The sequence below is a fragment of the Tetrao urogallus genome (assembly GCF_951394365.1).
Source record: "Tetrao urogallus genome assembly, chromosome: Z".
Lineage (NCBI taxonomy): Eukaryota > Metazoa > Chordata > Aves > Galliformes > Phasianidae > Tetrao > Tetrao urogallus.
Window position 1 is genome coordinate 40,661,043 of NC_136816.1, and position 17,387 is coordinate 40,678,429.

General features: G+C 38.6%; 1 protein-coding gene across 1 annotated transcript in view; it reads left to right on the forward strand.

Moving 5' to 3' along the window:
* APBA1 (amyloid beta precursor protein binding family A member 1) overlaps positions 1–11,840 on the forward strand; it is a gene marked incomplete at both ends in the record, with an annotated part of 32,236 nt that extends 20,396 nt beyond the window's left edge. Inside the window, 8 exons of the mRNA XM_079548353.1 lie at positions 1,419–1,451; positions 2,568–2,654; positions 3,196–3,381; positions 5,721–5,900; positions 6,762–6,974; positions 10,545–10,664; positions 11,256–11,396; positions 11,769–11,840. Coding sequence (XP_079404479.1) covers positions 1,419–1,451; positions 2,568–2,654; positions 3,196–3,381; positions 5,721–5,900; positions 6,762–6,974; positions 10,545–10,664; positions 11,256–11,396; positions 11,769–11,840 — 1,032 coding nt within the window. The remainder of the gene's footprint in view (positions 1–1,418; positions 1,452–2,567; positions 2,655–3,195; positions 3,382–5,720; positions 5,901–6,761; positions 6,975–10,544; positions 10,665–11,255; positions 11,397–11,768) is intronic.
* Between the last annotated feature and the right edge of the window lie 5,547 nt (positions 11,841–17,387).

Sequence of the window (17,387 nt, forward strand, 5' to 3'; positions counted from 1 at the left end):
GAAGGGTTTGAGTCTCATTAGTGTCTCCCCCTTGCCCAGTGTATACCAGGACTCTATTATTCAACATATGGATAGTATTTCTCAGTACCAATGTAAATTAATATAATGCAGAGCCTGCAGCATGAAGCTGTTCTAATTGCTTTTGCAGTGGTTTGTTATCACCAGACTATCCAATATTACTCCATTTGGAAAAGATGACTAAAAACCTATGTGAGAATATTTTTTCATGTTTGTAAATAAGCAGCATGTCTAAAATTTCAGTAGCTGCATTCAGATTTGTTTACACTAAAATTGACAGAATAAAGAGGTGAGCGTCTATGTAAATTTTCTTTGTGTCTCTTGGTTGAGGCTTCCTTTTTGTTCTTCATAAAAGCAGTTAGCTATGAATTTCTCTTCATGAATGTTGCAATGCTAGGCCTCCACAAGAATGCCTGTAAGTTTAATTGGCTAACATTAATTGTTGGAAGTAAAAGGATATCTGCGTGCTTAATGAGTATTGCATTTCTTTAGTAAGCAGGTTCATAAGTTCATTTCACCTTGGTTTGAATAATGTTTGCAAGATCATAAGAAAGGTGATGTTTGTTTGTGTTGTTATTGTCACAGCAGTAGTGTGTAAATACACTTGTTGCAGTGGGGCAGTATATCTTTGGATATAATTCAGTGGAACTAGTGACAAATCAGTGACAAGAGACTGTTCTAGGAGGCTGTAGCTATGAAGTACATGCTTTTCTTGAAAAAAACACGGGGATATGCAGTTGTCAGAGGAAATCTTTGTTCAGAAATGTAATGTGAATGCTGGCATTGGGTTTATTTGCACGTGAGGAGGAGAAAACGGAGGTGAAGGTTAGCTTCTGTTGCTTCTGTCACGCTGTTTTTCTGGGAGAAACTACTGAAATTTTATAATGTGGGATTTTTTTGTTTGTTTTTTGTTTGATTGGTTTTAAGATTGTGGTGTGGGGGTTTTAAGTAACTTATAATTTAAATTCCTTAGATCAGAAAACAATGGAATAAAATGGTTAAAACTCTTCTTTCACTGTCTATCCAGGTGTTGCTTCAAAGGCTGTACTCATGGCTTCTACTACTGCAAATGAGGGGGAGCTGCTTTTTTTCCCTCTCTTACAAACAAGCAAATAAGCAAAAACCTGTTTGTTGAGAGCAGTATCTTGAATGGAAAAAAAATAATGCTTTTGTATGTTTCTTGACTGATCTTCTCAGTGTGGTTTCTTTTCATGTTTTAAAGTGGTTATGATAAACTTGGATAAGTGAAGAAAAAGAAAATTAATCTGAGTTGGGATTAATTTAGAGCAGCTAGAAGTCTGTGAGCCCTGGCATTAGCATGCAGATTCCTGCTTGACTTGGAGTCTCTGTAAATTCTTCTCTAACCGTTCTCCTGTCTCTGTTTATTCCATGCTAAGCAGATGGCCCAGAAATTAGCCAAAAGCAGGAAGAAGGTGCAGTACAAACTCCATCAGCTTTATTTTATGCCTGTTCTTTTGTTTTCTGGGAGATTTTTCTGCCTTTCTTTTTATTTTGTGTTATTTTCTGCATCCAGCAAGTTTTTGTTTCTTTTCTTTTTTAAGATTATTTCTGAGCCACCATACAAGTTGACATTTCTCAGAAATCAGTTGCCTGGTTGGCCTTTTTTTGTTGCTTATCATTAGCCATTTCATGTTAGAAATAGAGTAAAAATTGGAATTATCAAATGGTTACAGGCAGTACCTAAAATCCATGCTAAAGAAACGGGACTAACACAGAAAAGGTTGTAACTCTGTAAAATGACGGATTAAAAATAAATCTATTTTTATTTTATCTTTTATCTAGATAAAGAATTATTTGTTTGATTCACAGATATGTCAAATTGCTGGATGCAAAAAAAGTTTACATATACATGGTAATCTGCTGATAATGGCTTACTTTAATAATAAGTTTTCTTTATGGAGATTTTAAATACCTTTTAACAAATCTTAACTTGTAAAAAAAAAAAAAAATTACAAGCATTGGCTTTCTGCTGACACACATCTTATTTCTGTGCTGGGATTGATGCTTGATTAGTACATTGTCTGACTGTGAAGGCTTTCTTACCAGAACTGCCCTATGAATTGCTTAGACCCACCTTTGGTATGTTTTCTTTCCATTGGTCTGAGCAGTCGCTGTAAGCTTAAAAAGAAGTTCCTCAGGCAAGAGTAACTGTTAGGTGTTTCTGTTGCTGGTGTGAAAAAAAATTCTTTACAGTGGGATTGCTAATGTGGCAAAAATGGGAGAATCATACTAATTTGCATGAAATATCTATACAGTTCAAGTTGCAGTCACATATAACTTTATTGGATCAGTAAAGATACCAAGGAAGTTTTTATGGGGTTAACAATTGTTTGATATCCAATTCACTTTCATAAATCCGTATGTAGTTTCCATGTCTTTGTGTTTCTCTTTAGCTTCTGCAGTCTAATACTCTATCTTGCATTGCTGTTCTGGTGACTGTGTTTTAGTACACCCCTGCTTGTGATCTAACATCATTAGTAAGGATGCTACTTTGTGTGTGCATTTGACTCTAATTCATTTAATTGCAGGCTCCAGAAGGGGAATCTCAACCCATGACTGAAGTGGATCTCTTCATTTCTACACAAAGAATTAAAGTACTGAATGCAGACACACAGGTATACCTTTGTAACAGTAGGCTACTGAAACAGACTTTCACCTGTCTGCCAGAAGTTGTTTTTAAAAAAGTGCTGGCTCTTTTATTTCCCTGTAGGATTTCTTAGGAAGAAATCCATGTTCAAGAGCCATGTCATATAATCAATTTTCTGGTATGTCTGTAGTTAAATTATTAGAAATTTCAGGTGAACTGACTGCAGTCAGCTCACTTTTTATTAGCTGTCATGTGGCAAGTATTGGTTGTGCCCATAGTAGCCAGGAATGGTTGGCTGTGATAATTTGAAAGCTGTAGTGCTTTGCACATTGAATCTGTATATCCCCAGCATATTCAGGTTCTGATATTGAGGTTTTTGTGTAAATTTGAATTTATAAAACATGTTCTTTGCTTTATTCCTTTGGAAAGCAAAACTCTTCTTTTCTATTGGTGTCTTCTTTCTTTGTATGGGCTTCACTTAACTGAGGTCTTATGTTGACATAGTACTCAGAGTCCAGTAAAAATTCACTGAAACAGCTTCTCAGATTGTTTTTTTTTCTGTTCCCTAGGAAACTATGATGGATCATCCTCTGCGGACCATTTCTTACATCGCAGATATAGGGAATATAGTTGTTCTGATGGCTCGTAGGAGAATGCCACGGTCTAACTCCCAGGATAATGTGGAAGCATCTCACCCTTCCCAGGATGGAAAGAGACAGTACAAAATGATTTGCCATGTCTTCGAGTCTGAGGATGTAAGGAATTACCTGTCTCATAATTTTCTAGGGGTGGAAATGTAAGCGCATCTTGGTAGGCTTGAAGTCCACTAGGAAGTGATCCTGCTTGTTCATTAATCGCAGCAAGATATTTCATCTTGCTTTTTGTTGGCATGTTTGGATCTTACATTTTAACCACAAAGTTGATGTTTATAGAAAAGCTTCCCATTTTTAAGTTTCCACATTATCTTTCTGTAACAGTGATAAGGAGGTTCCATTGTCACAGTTTACTTACGCAAGTTCATAATTTATTTATAAGAATGAATGCCTATTGAAGATGCTTGCTTTCCTAGGGAACTTCTGATCTAAATGTCACCTCATAGATTACTGCATCTGAGAAACATCCTTTTGTTTTGTTTGTTTTTTGTTTGAGTTGAAGAGTAGATGCTGCTATTGTATGAAAAGGCAGCTAGGAAAGTTTTTAATTCTAGTACCCCCAAAGTAGTCATGACAGCTGTGTGAATGTGGTGTAGGTTTGCTAAGTTTAACACGCTTGTTACTAACCTTCATATCCTGTTTTCACAAGCGCTGTTTGTAGCATGGTGGTTTTATGCACTTCGTAAAGCTGGGTTACTGACATATAAAATCAAACACAGACTGGAGTGGCTAGAGATATAGTTGTTGGTCTCATAATCGGGTTAGCTTACACACAGTGTTTCAAAAAATTTGGGAAGATAAAAACTCCCAGTTCTGAGCCTCCAGGTAAAAATATATTAACTGTCTCTGTGGCAACTGTCATATTAATACCAGTCAAATGGGTCACATAGCAGGAGATGAAAGAAGAATTGCAACTGCCTGTAAATTACTTACAGATCACAGAAGTGATGCCAGTTGCAGAAGGCATCCTGCCCAGATTAGGGAGGATGAGGTAATAGCTTACTTCCTGTTCTTGTGGCTTGCACATCACTTAGTTTGAAGGAAGACTTTGTAGTGCAATTTTGCATATACTGAAATAGTTAACAGAAGTGGGAGTATCAGTTCTGTTAAAATCTTTTTATGCTTTCTACTCCATGGTGTATCAGCAAGGACTTTGATGAAGGAAAGTTCCTTGAATAAGCAGCTGATTAAATGTAATGATGAACCTTATATGAGCCTATGTTCAGATGAATTGTGTAGCTGCAGGTGGATGTACATATGTCAGTCCTCCACTGAGGTTGAAAAATGAAGACAGAAGCATTGATAAAAGTAGTCTGTCAATATTTTGTCCAAGAACATAAAAAAAAATTGGCAGCCTGCTGTAAGTAGTGGAGATTGGCCAAAATGTCCTTATCTAAGGAAGCTAGCACTAGATTTTCAGTCCTGTTTTTGGCTGAATATCCAAAAGAACTGATTCTTACTGATGTGTCCAAATAGTGGCTGTTTAAATGGGAATTGATCTCTTCTTGGAGACAAGATGTATCCGTATGAACATACATAAAATACACGTTTATGGCTTAGCTCTTTGTTTTCCCACTGTTGTGCCATCTTGTTCTTCTCATTGAACTGAGTGTTGGCAAATAATGCTAGTCTAGATATTCACGTTCTCAGCACTAGCTATCATGCCATGCTCATCAGCAAGTTAAGTGCTATCTTGAGTTGCTTTGAAATACAATCACTTTCTTAACTGGGAGTTGAGAAACTTTTTGTTACTGGGGACCAAACTGGGCCTTAAAATGCAGTTGGAAAGCTGTACAAAAATACACCGCAGAAGTTTTCATAACAAGCCATCCCCAGGGTCTGGTTAAACATGGCACTTTGTCCATCTGTTCCCTAGCCCCTCTCCCCATTCAGCATCATGCTGCAAGGGACTGTTTCTGTGCAGACTGTAGCCAGCTTCTGTCCCCCACACAGTGGTACTTACATTACAATTCCTGTTACACACAGCATCTGTGTGTGTACTCTGCACCCTGTGTGCTGCTTTCCCCTACTGTCCAGTACCTGTCTTTTTAACTTTACTTTGACCTCAAAGGGTAGTGATCCCAGCTGTCTTCTGTTTCCAACTCCATCAGTGGCATTACCTCTGCTATACAGGAGAGCCATATAGAAGCTGCAGTGTTGAGAAGAACTGCAGGTGGGAGGTAGAGTTGTTTTTTGCCTTCTATTTTTCAGTCACTGCAGCAGGTGTGCCTTTACATTTATGCTAGTCACTCCTAGCTGTGGCAGGATTTCCTTTTCTCAAGAGAACGTATGGACATCTTGTAAAGTTTTAATTTTTAGTGCACAAGTATTTTTTTTTTTTAACTGTGACTTGACATTGTAGGATTGAACCATTTTACAATGTGATTATATAGTGGACCGTCAGAATGTTTTGACTTTCTTTTCTCTGGGAATTGCTGCAGGCACAGCTGATTGCACAGTCCATAGGTCAAGCCTTTAGTGTAGCATACCAGGAGTTTCTGAGGGCGAATGGAATCAACCCAGAAGACCTTAGCCAGAAGGAATATAGCGACTTGCTCAACACCCAGGACATGTACAATGATGACCTCATTCACTTCTCCAAATCTGAAAACTGCAAAGATGTATGTCTCATTTTTCTTCCTAACAACATTAAGACTCTCTGTTCTAGTTGCAGGCCCATACGGGCACAAATCAGAAAAGCATTAATACTTCTTACAAATGACTTAAATGAATCTAGAATATCCTCCCCAGTAGGACAACCTGTCATCGTTTCTCTATCAAAGGCAAACAGAGCAAACCAAGTCTATCATGTGTGAAAAGTGAATTGATTTGCATTCTTTTTATCTAACATTTTTTAAATGTTTGATATTGTATGCTAACGGAATGAATTTAAAGCAGATTAAAAATTAATACAATTCAGAGATTGCAGTAAATAGCGTAAAACTGATGTTGGCACTGATGGAGTGACTGACTCTAGATTGTAAAGAATTGTTTTTGCTGAAGGGGTGTGCTGCTTTATTCTTTTTAATAAATATGAACCTGTGCACCACTGCAACAGACAGCATGTGGTGTTCCAATGTGTAGTCATAAGCTCTTGTAAACTCCTCTTGTTTAACTTTGTCCTGTGAAGCACACAGTAATCACTGTTTCTTCCCCTCCAGTTCCCTCTGCTCATCTGCAGAAAAAAAAATTGTATGAGGAATGTTCTTTACTAAGCAAAATCTATATATTGTTGATTATTTAATGTTTGAATACAACTGTTCTGTTCGCCTTTGAATTAGAAAGGCATGTTGCAAATAGCGAAGGGTACGTGTTGTTAATTTATAAAATATATGGAGGAGTTATATATATAAATATTAGTAAATATAGATAAACTTTTTTTTTTTTTTTTCCAAAAGGTGGAGGAGAAAAGGGAGGGGCAATTAGTCAGTTCTGTGTTTGAGAAGAAGCTTCTGTTTGATGCACTTTTTCTTACGATACAGGTTTACATCGAAAAGCAAAAAGGAGAAATCCTAGGTGTAGTAATTGTGGAGTCTGGCTGGGGATCCATTTTGCCTACAGTTATCATAGCCAATATGATGCATGGGGGACCAGCAGAGAAGTCTGGAAAGCTGAATATAGGGGACCAGATCATGTCAATCAACGGGACCAGTCTGGTTGGCTTACCTCTCTCAACATGTCAGAGCATTATAAAGGTACAGAGAATGTTTCTGGATGTTTTTAAAGGGTTACATAGTAGGAAAGCAGTAAGTGTAGAACAATTAAGTATTAATTCTTCTTGAATTTTTCCATTTGGTGATTTTTAAAGTGTGATGCAAATTGTGCTCTCCCAGTTTTCTGACTCTCAGGAGGTGAACTGTGGCATTTACAGAGTTTAATATCAGAACTTAATGTCTTAATGTACAGAACATCATCAGAACATTTTGTTGGAAAACTAGATGCTGCCAGATGTCTATCTAAAGGCTCTTAACATTTTATGTAACAATGTGTGTGGGAGAAAGAGTTGCCTAATACTGTTATAAGCTATACTAACTGTTTTATTGCCTCTGGCTGAAGTGGAGCTGAGGCTTTTTGTTTGATGTATCTTGAAGTATTTTTAAATTAGAATTAAAGACAAAAGAACATGTTTATCCTCTGTAGAAACTCTGCTTGGATGAAAAGCTTGACATAAGCAAGCAATGAGCACTTGCAACCTGGAAAATCATTCAGCCTGAAGAAGAGAAGACTCCAGGGATACCTCATGGCTCATGGCTGCTTTCGAATACTTAAAGGGAGGATATAAAATGAGGGAGACTAACATTTTTACATGATCTGATAGTGATAGGACAAGGGAGAATGCTTTTAAACGAAAAGAGAGGAGATTTAGATTAGATAGTAGAAGGAAGTTCCTTACTCAGAGGGTGATGAGGCACTAGAAGGCTGCCCAGAGAAGCTCTGGATGCCCTGGATGTATTTGAGGCCAGGTTGGATGGGGCTCTGGACAACCTGATCTCCTTGGAGGTGTCCCTGCTATAGCATGGGCACAGGAACTAGATTTCCCATTTTGGTTTCCAAAACATGAATGCTGTGCTATAGTGAGAAGTAGATGCACAGATTTCTGACCCAGACATTTTAGATTCTGCAAGTGGAAATGAAAGCCCGGAAATGTAGTATACAAAAAATTGACAGAAGCAGTCTTGCATTCGTGAAGTATGGAAAGAAAAATCACGTTACATGTCTCCCAGAAAGCTTCAGTGGAGCTAAGTCCACCACAAGTTCAGGCTTTTCATGTAAGCCATACTTGTTTCCTGTCCCTTATTAGTTTTGTTTCTAAAACTGTGATGACTTACGCTTCTTTGATTCAGAACCTTTCAGGTGGGGTTTTGTTTTTATGAAGCGCATTTGTATTTTCTCAAAACAGAAACAACCAGCTTATCTTCTGCGGACGTTTCCCTTATGGTAGCTGGTAGTTACACTTGTAGCTGTAAAAAACTGCTAGCTGTATATTTTGTGTTTCTAAAGAAAAGTCAACGGATTTTCATGTCTTCCTAACCATACATCAAGAGCTGTTCATATAGCACTTCTTATATCAAGTGTATGAACTGCTGAATGACCTAAATGTGGCAGAAAAATCTCAGGATTTCAGATTTATTTAGAGTGCTCTAAAGGCTCCTATGAAAATATGAATATCATGTTAATTTGAAGAATATCTTGCAAGCTGTTCAGTATGGTAATGTTAGTATTACTGATGTAGGCTCTGCTATTAATCATCTGTAAACCAATTACAGAATGACAGAGCTAGGGAGTAGCTGCTGGTGGTTATTCCCCAATTGTATTACTGTATCTCTCTTTTTCAAAAGCCTCTGGTACTTTTTATTATCAGAAACAGACCCAGGGACTACAGAAGGGAATAAATTGGTCAAGTTATGCAATTGCTTTTTTCTAGTCAGCACTTATCACCATTTTGCATAATACAGAATCAGTCATTTTTAAAATAAATGTGCTTTTTGTAAGGTTAGTAAATTTTTTTATTGGTGACCACATTAGTGCTTTTTGAAGGAACAGGTGTAAATAACTTGTGCATACCTCAGGAAAAATAGGAGTGCATTTGTATCAGTTCTGTTGATGGCATGTAACATGAATGAACTCATATGTCTGAAGTTAATACCTAAATTCCTCACATGAATAATATCTCAGTGTGAGTCCTACTCTTCTGAATTTAGAAGATTAAGGGAGAAGCCCATCAGATTAAGCATGATACCTTCAGCTTAGTATAAGTTAAGTAGTTCCTGTCTTTTACTCCATGTTTGTTTTGGAGGCTCTTGAGCACATACAGCGTGCAGATAAACCCAGTGTTGAGCACTGTCATGGAAGAAGTGGAGTTGGGATGTTCTTTTAGCTGAGAGTGGAGTGGAGGCAGTTTCCATAAGCACGTGCTCACTTCAAGTTCATACAATCATTCTCCTGAAGCCACCTGAATAACAAGCTAAGCTGAGCTCAAGATTGTGTGGAAGTGAGACCAGCCATTGCCCTTGTGATGACTGCGTCCAGACAGTTTAAAGCATTGGCAAGAAAGAAGATGTAAAGCAGTTCGCCCTGAATGCCAGTCCAGTTATTCAAGTCACTGTTGAATCAGGAGTTCAGCTCAACAGAATCACCAACAGTGAACTAAACAGAGAAACTTTATTGTATTACCTTAGCTGCAGTAGAAATTATTTTTCAGAATTAACCTTCTGTTAATGCCAGGTGCCACTTAGTTTCAGTGGGACCCAGATTTTAATTGTACTTATTAAAGGAATTCAGAAATAGATATTGGAATTGATATGTGTTATGCAAGGAAAGGTGGAAGCCACTGTATTCTTTATGAAGCATTTCTTTACTGATATGGATTTACTTATTTATTGAAGGCTAATTTTTTGTGCGAATGAAGCGTTTAAGAGTAGAAAAATGTGTCTCTGCTTCTATGTTGGAAAAAAGATCAGCAGTCTACAAGTAAGATACCCGAGCACCTGTAATTGCACAGAGTGCAGCTACCTGCATTTCAGCATTTGAGCTTTTGTGGAGCTTTGCAACCACATTGCTGATTCTTAGCAGCTTGCAAGCACCTTGGTTCAAAGTAGAATCTGCTGGAAAAGATTCTGTAGGGCTGTTTCTACTGGGGTTTAAATAAATCCAAGGATGGATTCTCCGCGCCGGTCCAGGCAATCTGTTGTTTTAGTGTGTCACTACCACAGAAGGACATAAAAAGAAAATCCTCTTTCATTTTTCTTCTAGTATCAAGGAGTTCACGATGGATGTGTTAAACCAAGAAGGGAGGAGGAGTGCAAAAAAGCAGCGCTGCTTAAACAAGCGTTTGAGAGGAGTAGAACCTTCCAGAATCCCATTGGAGAAGCCAATTGTTTGTTACTATCTTAGCTACATATTTGAAATTTCATTTCCCAGCCACAGTTCGCTTTTTTCAGTGTGCTGGATAAACCAGTTTCATATATTTCTTATACATTTTGTTATGAGACGAAGAAATTGGCAACAGGAAGCCACATTTCTTAAAACAGCAGTTTCAGCTTCTTAACAAGAAACATTTGATATTGTATTGCTGATTTCCCTGAGTAATTTGCATATTTGTTTCTAGCACAGAGTGACCCAGTTCTGTTAGAATGCACGCAGATAAATGTTTATTCAGGAGTATTCCTATGTCAGTATTTTAACACTTACCTTTTTCCCAAAAGTGCTCATGTTAAATGTTTCCCTCTGTCTCCACCATTTCTCATGGTGATTTCTTTTTGCAGGGTTTGAAAAACCAGGCTCGGGTTAAACTGAACATAGTCAGGTGTCCTCCAGTGACCACTGTCTTGATCAGGAGACCGGACCTCAGATATCAGTTGGGCTTCAGTGTGCAAAATGGGATTGTAAGTAGCTTCCTGTGAAGCACATGTGGTAGTGTGGGAAGAAGGAAACTGCCATTTTCTCCATCACAGCATACAGGACATTGCATAGGTATTAAGTCTTAGGATCTAAACATTCAGTTAATCAGAGTTATTTTTGTCTTTGACTCTGCTTAATCCACAACTTCAGAGTTAGGGAAACAAATACAGATGAGAGAAACAAAACTGTGTATCTGAGGCTGTTTCAGTCTTCATTTCTGTCTCTGACAAGACATTGTACATTCTCAAAAGAAAAAGACTATTCTACGTCCTCTTTTGCTGTAAGGCATCTGCATCCCTAACACTGTTAAACTGTGGTCCTTCCTACACCTTTAAATTGCCACACTGTAGCGCATCTGACATGCGGCACAAATAGCCTCTTCTGACTGTTGCGTTCTCGGAAGAGAATATACAGCAGTTATTTGCTGCTAACAGACCTTATTTTGAATCAGTGATAAACAACATTTTAGAATCTGTAGCAAGCCTATATTGAATTACAATTTAGAGGCGAGAAGGGGTAGCTTAATGCCTCTCTTCCATACTTAGGCACTGATGGATTTTTCCTTTGCCTTCCAGATTTGCAGCCTCATGAGAGGTGGTATAGCAGAGCGAGGAGGTGTGCGTGTTGGCCATCGCATCATTGAAATCAATGGACAGAGTGTGGTAGCAACACCCCATGAGAAAATTGTTCACATTCTCTCAAACGCTGTTGGTGAGGTAAGAGCAGTGCAACTAAGCAGTATAATGTACTTCATCATTGTTACCTCTTTTTGGCTGTTGCTACTCAAACCTGAACAGTGCAAGTGAGGGTAAGGATAATCCACCATTTCTTTTTTTTTAATGTACGTGTAGTTCTCATGTGTATTAGATGAACTGTATGCAGGAATTATCAAGTATCTGCAACTTTACGTGGTCAGTTGATGCCGATCACACTGCTTTGTCAACTCACCACCTGCCATATTTTAATAAAGATACAAAAATTCTCAGGCTTTGCTTTTCCCTTCTGTTCTGTCTGACCTTAGCTAGTTCCTTCGCCAAAGTAGTATGCACTTTAGGAAGTAACTGAGTAACTTGTCTTATTTCCTTTAGATTCATATGAAGACTATGCCAGCTGCCATGTACAGACTGCTGACTGCACAAGAGCAACCAGTTTACATCTAAAGCTGACACTCACCGTCACAATGTGCATGGAGGATGTTTTTCCTCAATAGTGCTTGTCACTCTAGTGCTGCATTTATGTGTCTGCAGAGATGTTTATTTCTTTATCTCACTCACAAGCATACTGTCTCTCTCTCCTCCCTTCTCCCCACCATTTTCCTGTATTTAGGGAAGGGGCAAAATATATCTACAGGACTATTTTGGTTGCATCTCTTTTTAAGTGAAACTAAATGCAGTTCCACATGCAAAACAAGAAAATAACAGCAGCATTCTTCACTGCAGGATTCACAAAAAAAGATTAGATTTGTTTGAGTAATTCTAATAACTAGGGGTTTTTGTGATTGTAATTTGACAAATTAAATAAGGTTGATGTTGCAAAATGAAAGATGTTTTTACTAGACAGGCAGAAATGTAGGAAGTGTTCTCTTGGACATCCTGCATGTGACTTCACTTTCCTTCCCATTTTCCCATAGGCTTTCTGAAAGTCTGTAGAGGTTTACATCCGTAGGAAAAGTACAATGCTGGGATAATTTTGCCCTCCAGAAGAATGAGTAAATGCCGCTGTGTTAAAATAGACTGTCCAAATACACACTTTTTAACTACTCCCCATCAGCAGTTTGTCCTGACTGTAGGACTCCAAGAAGTTCTTCCTGAGATGCCTAAACGTGTTACAATTCCATTACTTACACCAAGTAATGGGGGAGGCTTTTTGTTTTTTAACAACTGCCCTCCCTTCTCTGCCCCCAGTTTTCCAACTCTTTGCTTTGTTTTGCTTTGTTTTTAAATGTAACGTGTCTTTTATAGTCCCTTACCTGTTTTAGATGTTAAAGATGGGGAGGGAGGGTGGGGAGGATCTTTAAATATCTACAAGAGAAATAGTGAGGGGCTTTCCTGAATAGCTACACTTTTTCTAGGCTCTTATTTCCGCATTTGGTGCACACAGCAATGCGTGCCGGTGTATATAGATGTTTTTAAAATTGTGCTTGCTATTTATGAAGTTTGAATATAAGAGATCTGCATACTATTCTAAGTCATTTTGTTCTCTGAGCCAATTTTAACATATATTTTTGTCCAAAGACTTGTCTAATTTTATTGACTTTCTCTTTAGTTCATGACATAGATAATAATCGGAGCGGTAAAGTGGGGATAAACATATTTATTTTAAGTTAAGTTGTGACTTTTTTTCCATTTGTATGGCACCTTTAGGATATATATGTGTACTATATGCACTTGTATGAAGATATATTGTAGGGATGTATGAAACATAGGATTTGAGTGGCCTGTAACTTGCATGCTAGAGATAAAAAGGGGAAAACGGGTTGGGTTGTTTCCTTTTTTTTTTTCTTAAGGAATAATAATAAATAAAAGCAGTGACTTTTCTTCCTAGTGAGGAAAATTCTCCATTGTTTGTAGTTACTTTTACCAGGACTGTATACTGGTGTTTACACTGGAATTGTACCATGCATTTAGTCCAAGCTAGTAAGCTGGTCTTCTTTTACGGAAACAGTTTCTGCTATGTCATAGCGTGGTAGGAAGGCTCAGTGGGATGAAAACAAGAACAGGTCACACAGACCTGTCTGTTCTGTTTCGAAGATGTTCTCATGGTCACAGTTACTTGTTTCCCAGTTACTGTGTGGTAGACCGTGCAAAAGAAGCATTATTTGCAGTCTGGTAATGATAGCTTGGAATGTCTCCAGAGATGGATGGATGTGTGTGTGTGCGTAGGCACAGCTGGTGTGCACGCTGATGAGAGCCATGGAGCACGAGCTCCAGAGGCTCATTTTTGGCTTTCAGATATCACAAACATCCATGGCCTGCTGAGAGGTAGAAAACAGAACTTTGTAGTTTTAGGGCAGTAAATCCTAAGGGAGGTAATGGAGCGCTGCATAAACTGTCAGGTATTGTCAGTGAATATGTTTTAGTGTTGAGATTAACGCAGAGTGACTTGTTTTTACTGCAGTTCTCGTTATATACTTTAATCCCAATCTGTGGAATAACAGACTGCACAAGAGCGCCACGTTAGTGTTCCAGGTTAACACTTACCTCTGCCACCAGGCTGATGCAGGTGGATAACGGATGGCGTGTATCTACCTGTCAGCGTCTGCTTTATGGTGATCATCTGAATTTTTTTCAGAACTCTCCATATATATAGTAATATATGTAAATACAATATATATCCATGTACAATTCAGAAGACTATATACAGCGCAGCCTTCCATGAGTTGCCTGAGGTAACTCAGTGAACTCTCAAAGACACAGTTACCGTGCTTCTGCGTCCTGCTGTGCTCACACTCAGCTTCACTCGTTTCTGTGCTTCTGTACCACTCACGTGGTGGGGTCCTTACCTGACTTCACTGCAAAATGCTGAAGACCTGAAAGTACGGAGCGATGAAACAACTGTTTTTTGAAAATCTTGCATCCAAAATTCTGCCAAGTTGTGTGTGTGTGTGTGTGTGTGAGAGAGAGAAAGAGAGAGAGAGAGAGAGAGAGAGAGAGAGAGAGAGGTTTCTGAACTGGCAGGTCCGTAGTTCACACACACTGTTGGTAACTGTCTTCTAACAATCCTGTCTTACGTGTGGAGGAAAGGGGTTTCAAAAAACACGCTCCAAGTGGAAAGCTGGCAGTTCTCTGGGCCATTGCAGCAGTTTGTCAGATGACATGAATTATTAACAGACAAGATGGAGCAAACTGCTGCTTTACATTCCTTCTTCAGTGACAGACCTGAATTTGTTCTCTTTCTTGCTGCTTTGTGCAGTCTTGTTAACTTTTTCTTCAGTGTTTACATTAAGGGTGAAATATCCCTTCTATTTTTTTTATTGGCAAGTTTCTCACATTTGTTTTGAACCTGGCTCAAATTGGGGATTCCGAGTTTGCTTGTTTTCCTTGTTTTTTTAAATAAAATACGTTTCTGAAGACAGCAATGTGGTTGAGATATCCTGTACATATTTAGCGCAGTACCTAGACTATGAAGTTATATTATTGTTCTGTAAAGAGGGTGAATAGAAATTATTGTAAAGCGTTGGGAAAAGTATAGTATTGTATTTGTAACAATATTGTTCTTTGTAAACATTTAATGATCTCTCTATATAAATATAAATATATATATAGATCTATGTGAGCCTGGAATGTTGATACTGCACATCTACTGAATGTAATTCCTCTGATGTTTCTTTGCCACAGGTTTCTGACCTCTGTAATGACGCTGCAGTGGTTTGATTTGGGGTGGGGGTGGGGGGTGGAAGAGGAGTGGTTTGATTTGGGGTGGGGGTTGGGGGGCCCTGGCCAGCTGTTCTGTTGTGATGTGTGTACTGTGCTACATTCCTTTATTTAACAGAGCGCTAATGTCTGTATGATTCGCAACAATAAAATACAAAACAAAAATACCTCAGACAAGGCTGAGAGTTTGCTCATACTAATTTTAGGGGCTGGCTTGCCAGTACTGAGTGCATGAGTGCTTGGAAAGTAACAAAACTGCTTTGTTCTTACTGAGTCTGGAGTAGTAGTACATGTATTTCCACAGATGTGAACCAATACTGTCAATTTTGTTTTTAAAGCAGCATTATTTTCAGTTAATAAATTACACTAGTGCTTCTAAATGAAAATGATTTCTCACCTAATGTTGCATCAGAATCTTTGCCAAATGAGTTGGCTCTATGTTTGAATCTTCTGAAAGGAGGTAATTTCAAGATGCCTTTTATACCAATCACAGAAATACCATCCCAGTGCCTGAATAACTGAATCTGGGGAAAGGGAGGCTCATAAACAAGATTTTACTAAATATTCTTTTCGCTTAATACAATTTCTGAAACAACTGTTTTTCTGCTCAGGTCATCAGTGTGATTTATTCTTAAAGGCCTAATACCACTTGGATAAGCAAAACTAAAAACTGTAATCGAATCATAGATTTGCTTGGGTTGGAAGAGGACCTCAAGGACCACCAGCTCCAACCTCCCCCCCTACAGGCAGGGCTGCCAGCCTCCGCATTTAATAGCAGACCAGGCTGCCCAGGAAAGTGCCTCTGCAAAAGCTTAAAAAATACTTGTATAACTCGATGCTGGTTAGGAGTGATATTTGAAATTCAACCAGCAAAAGCCAATGAAGGAACACTGCTTCAGATGAGGCTTCACAGAATTTTCTGTGCACTGTGGGTTGTCATGAGTACCTTTGAACTACCGCACAACAGCTGTGTTGTGCTCCACGTGTTCCTGGGCCACAGGATGACCTCAGCTGGATGGCTGTTGAGTAGGGAACCTGCAGGCAGCTCCTGGTGCCTGCTGGAGCTGATGCAACTCCTGCATCCTTGCCTTCATCTAAAAGTGCAGCAGGAAGTTTATCCGAACATCCTTTTTGTTTGACAGTAGAAGTGGCAAATCGAGTTGTTTTAAGAAAGACTTTTCGAAGCTTGAACAATGAAAATGGGGTAGTGTCTGCATGGATGGGATCTGAATTAAATCCTGATCCTAGGCCAGTGAGATACTGTAAACTTGAGTTCCCACATCCTCAAGGAGATAGTGTAATCATTTCAGCCCTCATTCTTCATTGCATTCGTTCTCAGAAGCTGCATTTTAAATGATGCTTTCCAGGGCTCCAATTGCCTTTTTTATAGAGATAACAATAAAGGATTCTCTTTCATAACTTCAAGTGCTGCATAAAATGGCCAGACAGATTGTACATATGCCCGCTGGTAGACTTTCTTCCTCACTGTTCAGCAAACTAAAAGCTGTTAAGCAGTGATTTCTTTGGCGTCCACACAACATATATAACAGCCACAGTGCATGAGCAAAACTACTGATTTGGAGACTAGGATGTTGGTAAGATTGACCTACTCAAATAACAAGATGATAGGTAATATTTAACAGACAGAATTGTGTATACAGCAATTATCCCTGAATCTGCATGCTGACCTTCTTTTGAGGGAAGGCAGAAGCAATTCCTAGGAAGCAAAAGAAACTCAACGGTTAGTTAGCATGCTAGTTAGTTAGGAGAGATGGTTCACAGACCACAGTGCAAGCAAATAACTGCAGCACATAGGAGAAAGAAGCTATGGGTATTGCTTGAAGAGGGTGGCTACCTCTGTACCCATAAAACAATCTAGACCTTTTCTACTTTCTCCATATGCTTTTGAATACTTTTGTTTTCTCTGCCACCAACCTGGCATGACTGCTCCCCTGGAACTCTTCACTCCTCAGCATTCCAGACATTTATAGTATTGAAACCTGGTGTTCATTTTATATGTCTGTATTCCAGCTCAGCCAAACAACGTATCGATGGCTTATGCTAACTCTCATGCTTTCAGAGAAGCAATTCAATTGATGCACTTCTCAAGAAAAAAAGGAGTTTTATATGTAATGCAAAATACATACAACATCTGAGATAAATACTAATATGTTCTTGTGATGTTTTCTTTCTTCCATAAGACTCAACTTTTACTTGTTCTGCTCTTAATTCTGAGAACAAAATGTACCAATATGACAGTGCATTTCCTCTACCAGGCCAAAATAAAACAACAAGTCAAGTGCAGAGATGATCATTTTATTTGTCTTTCATAGT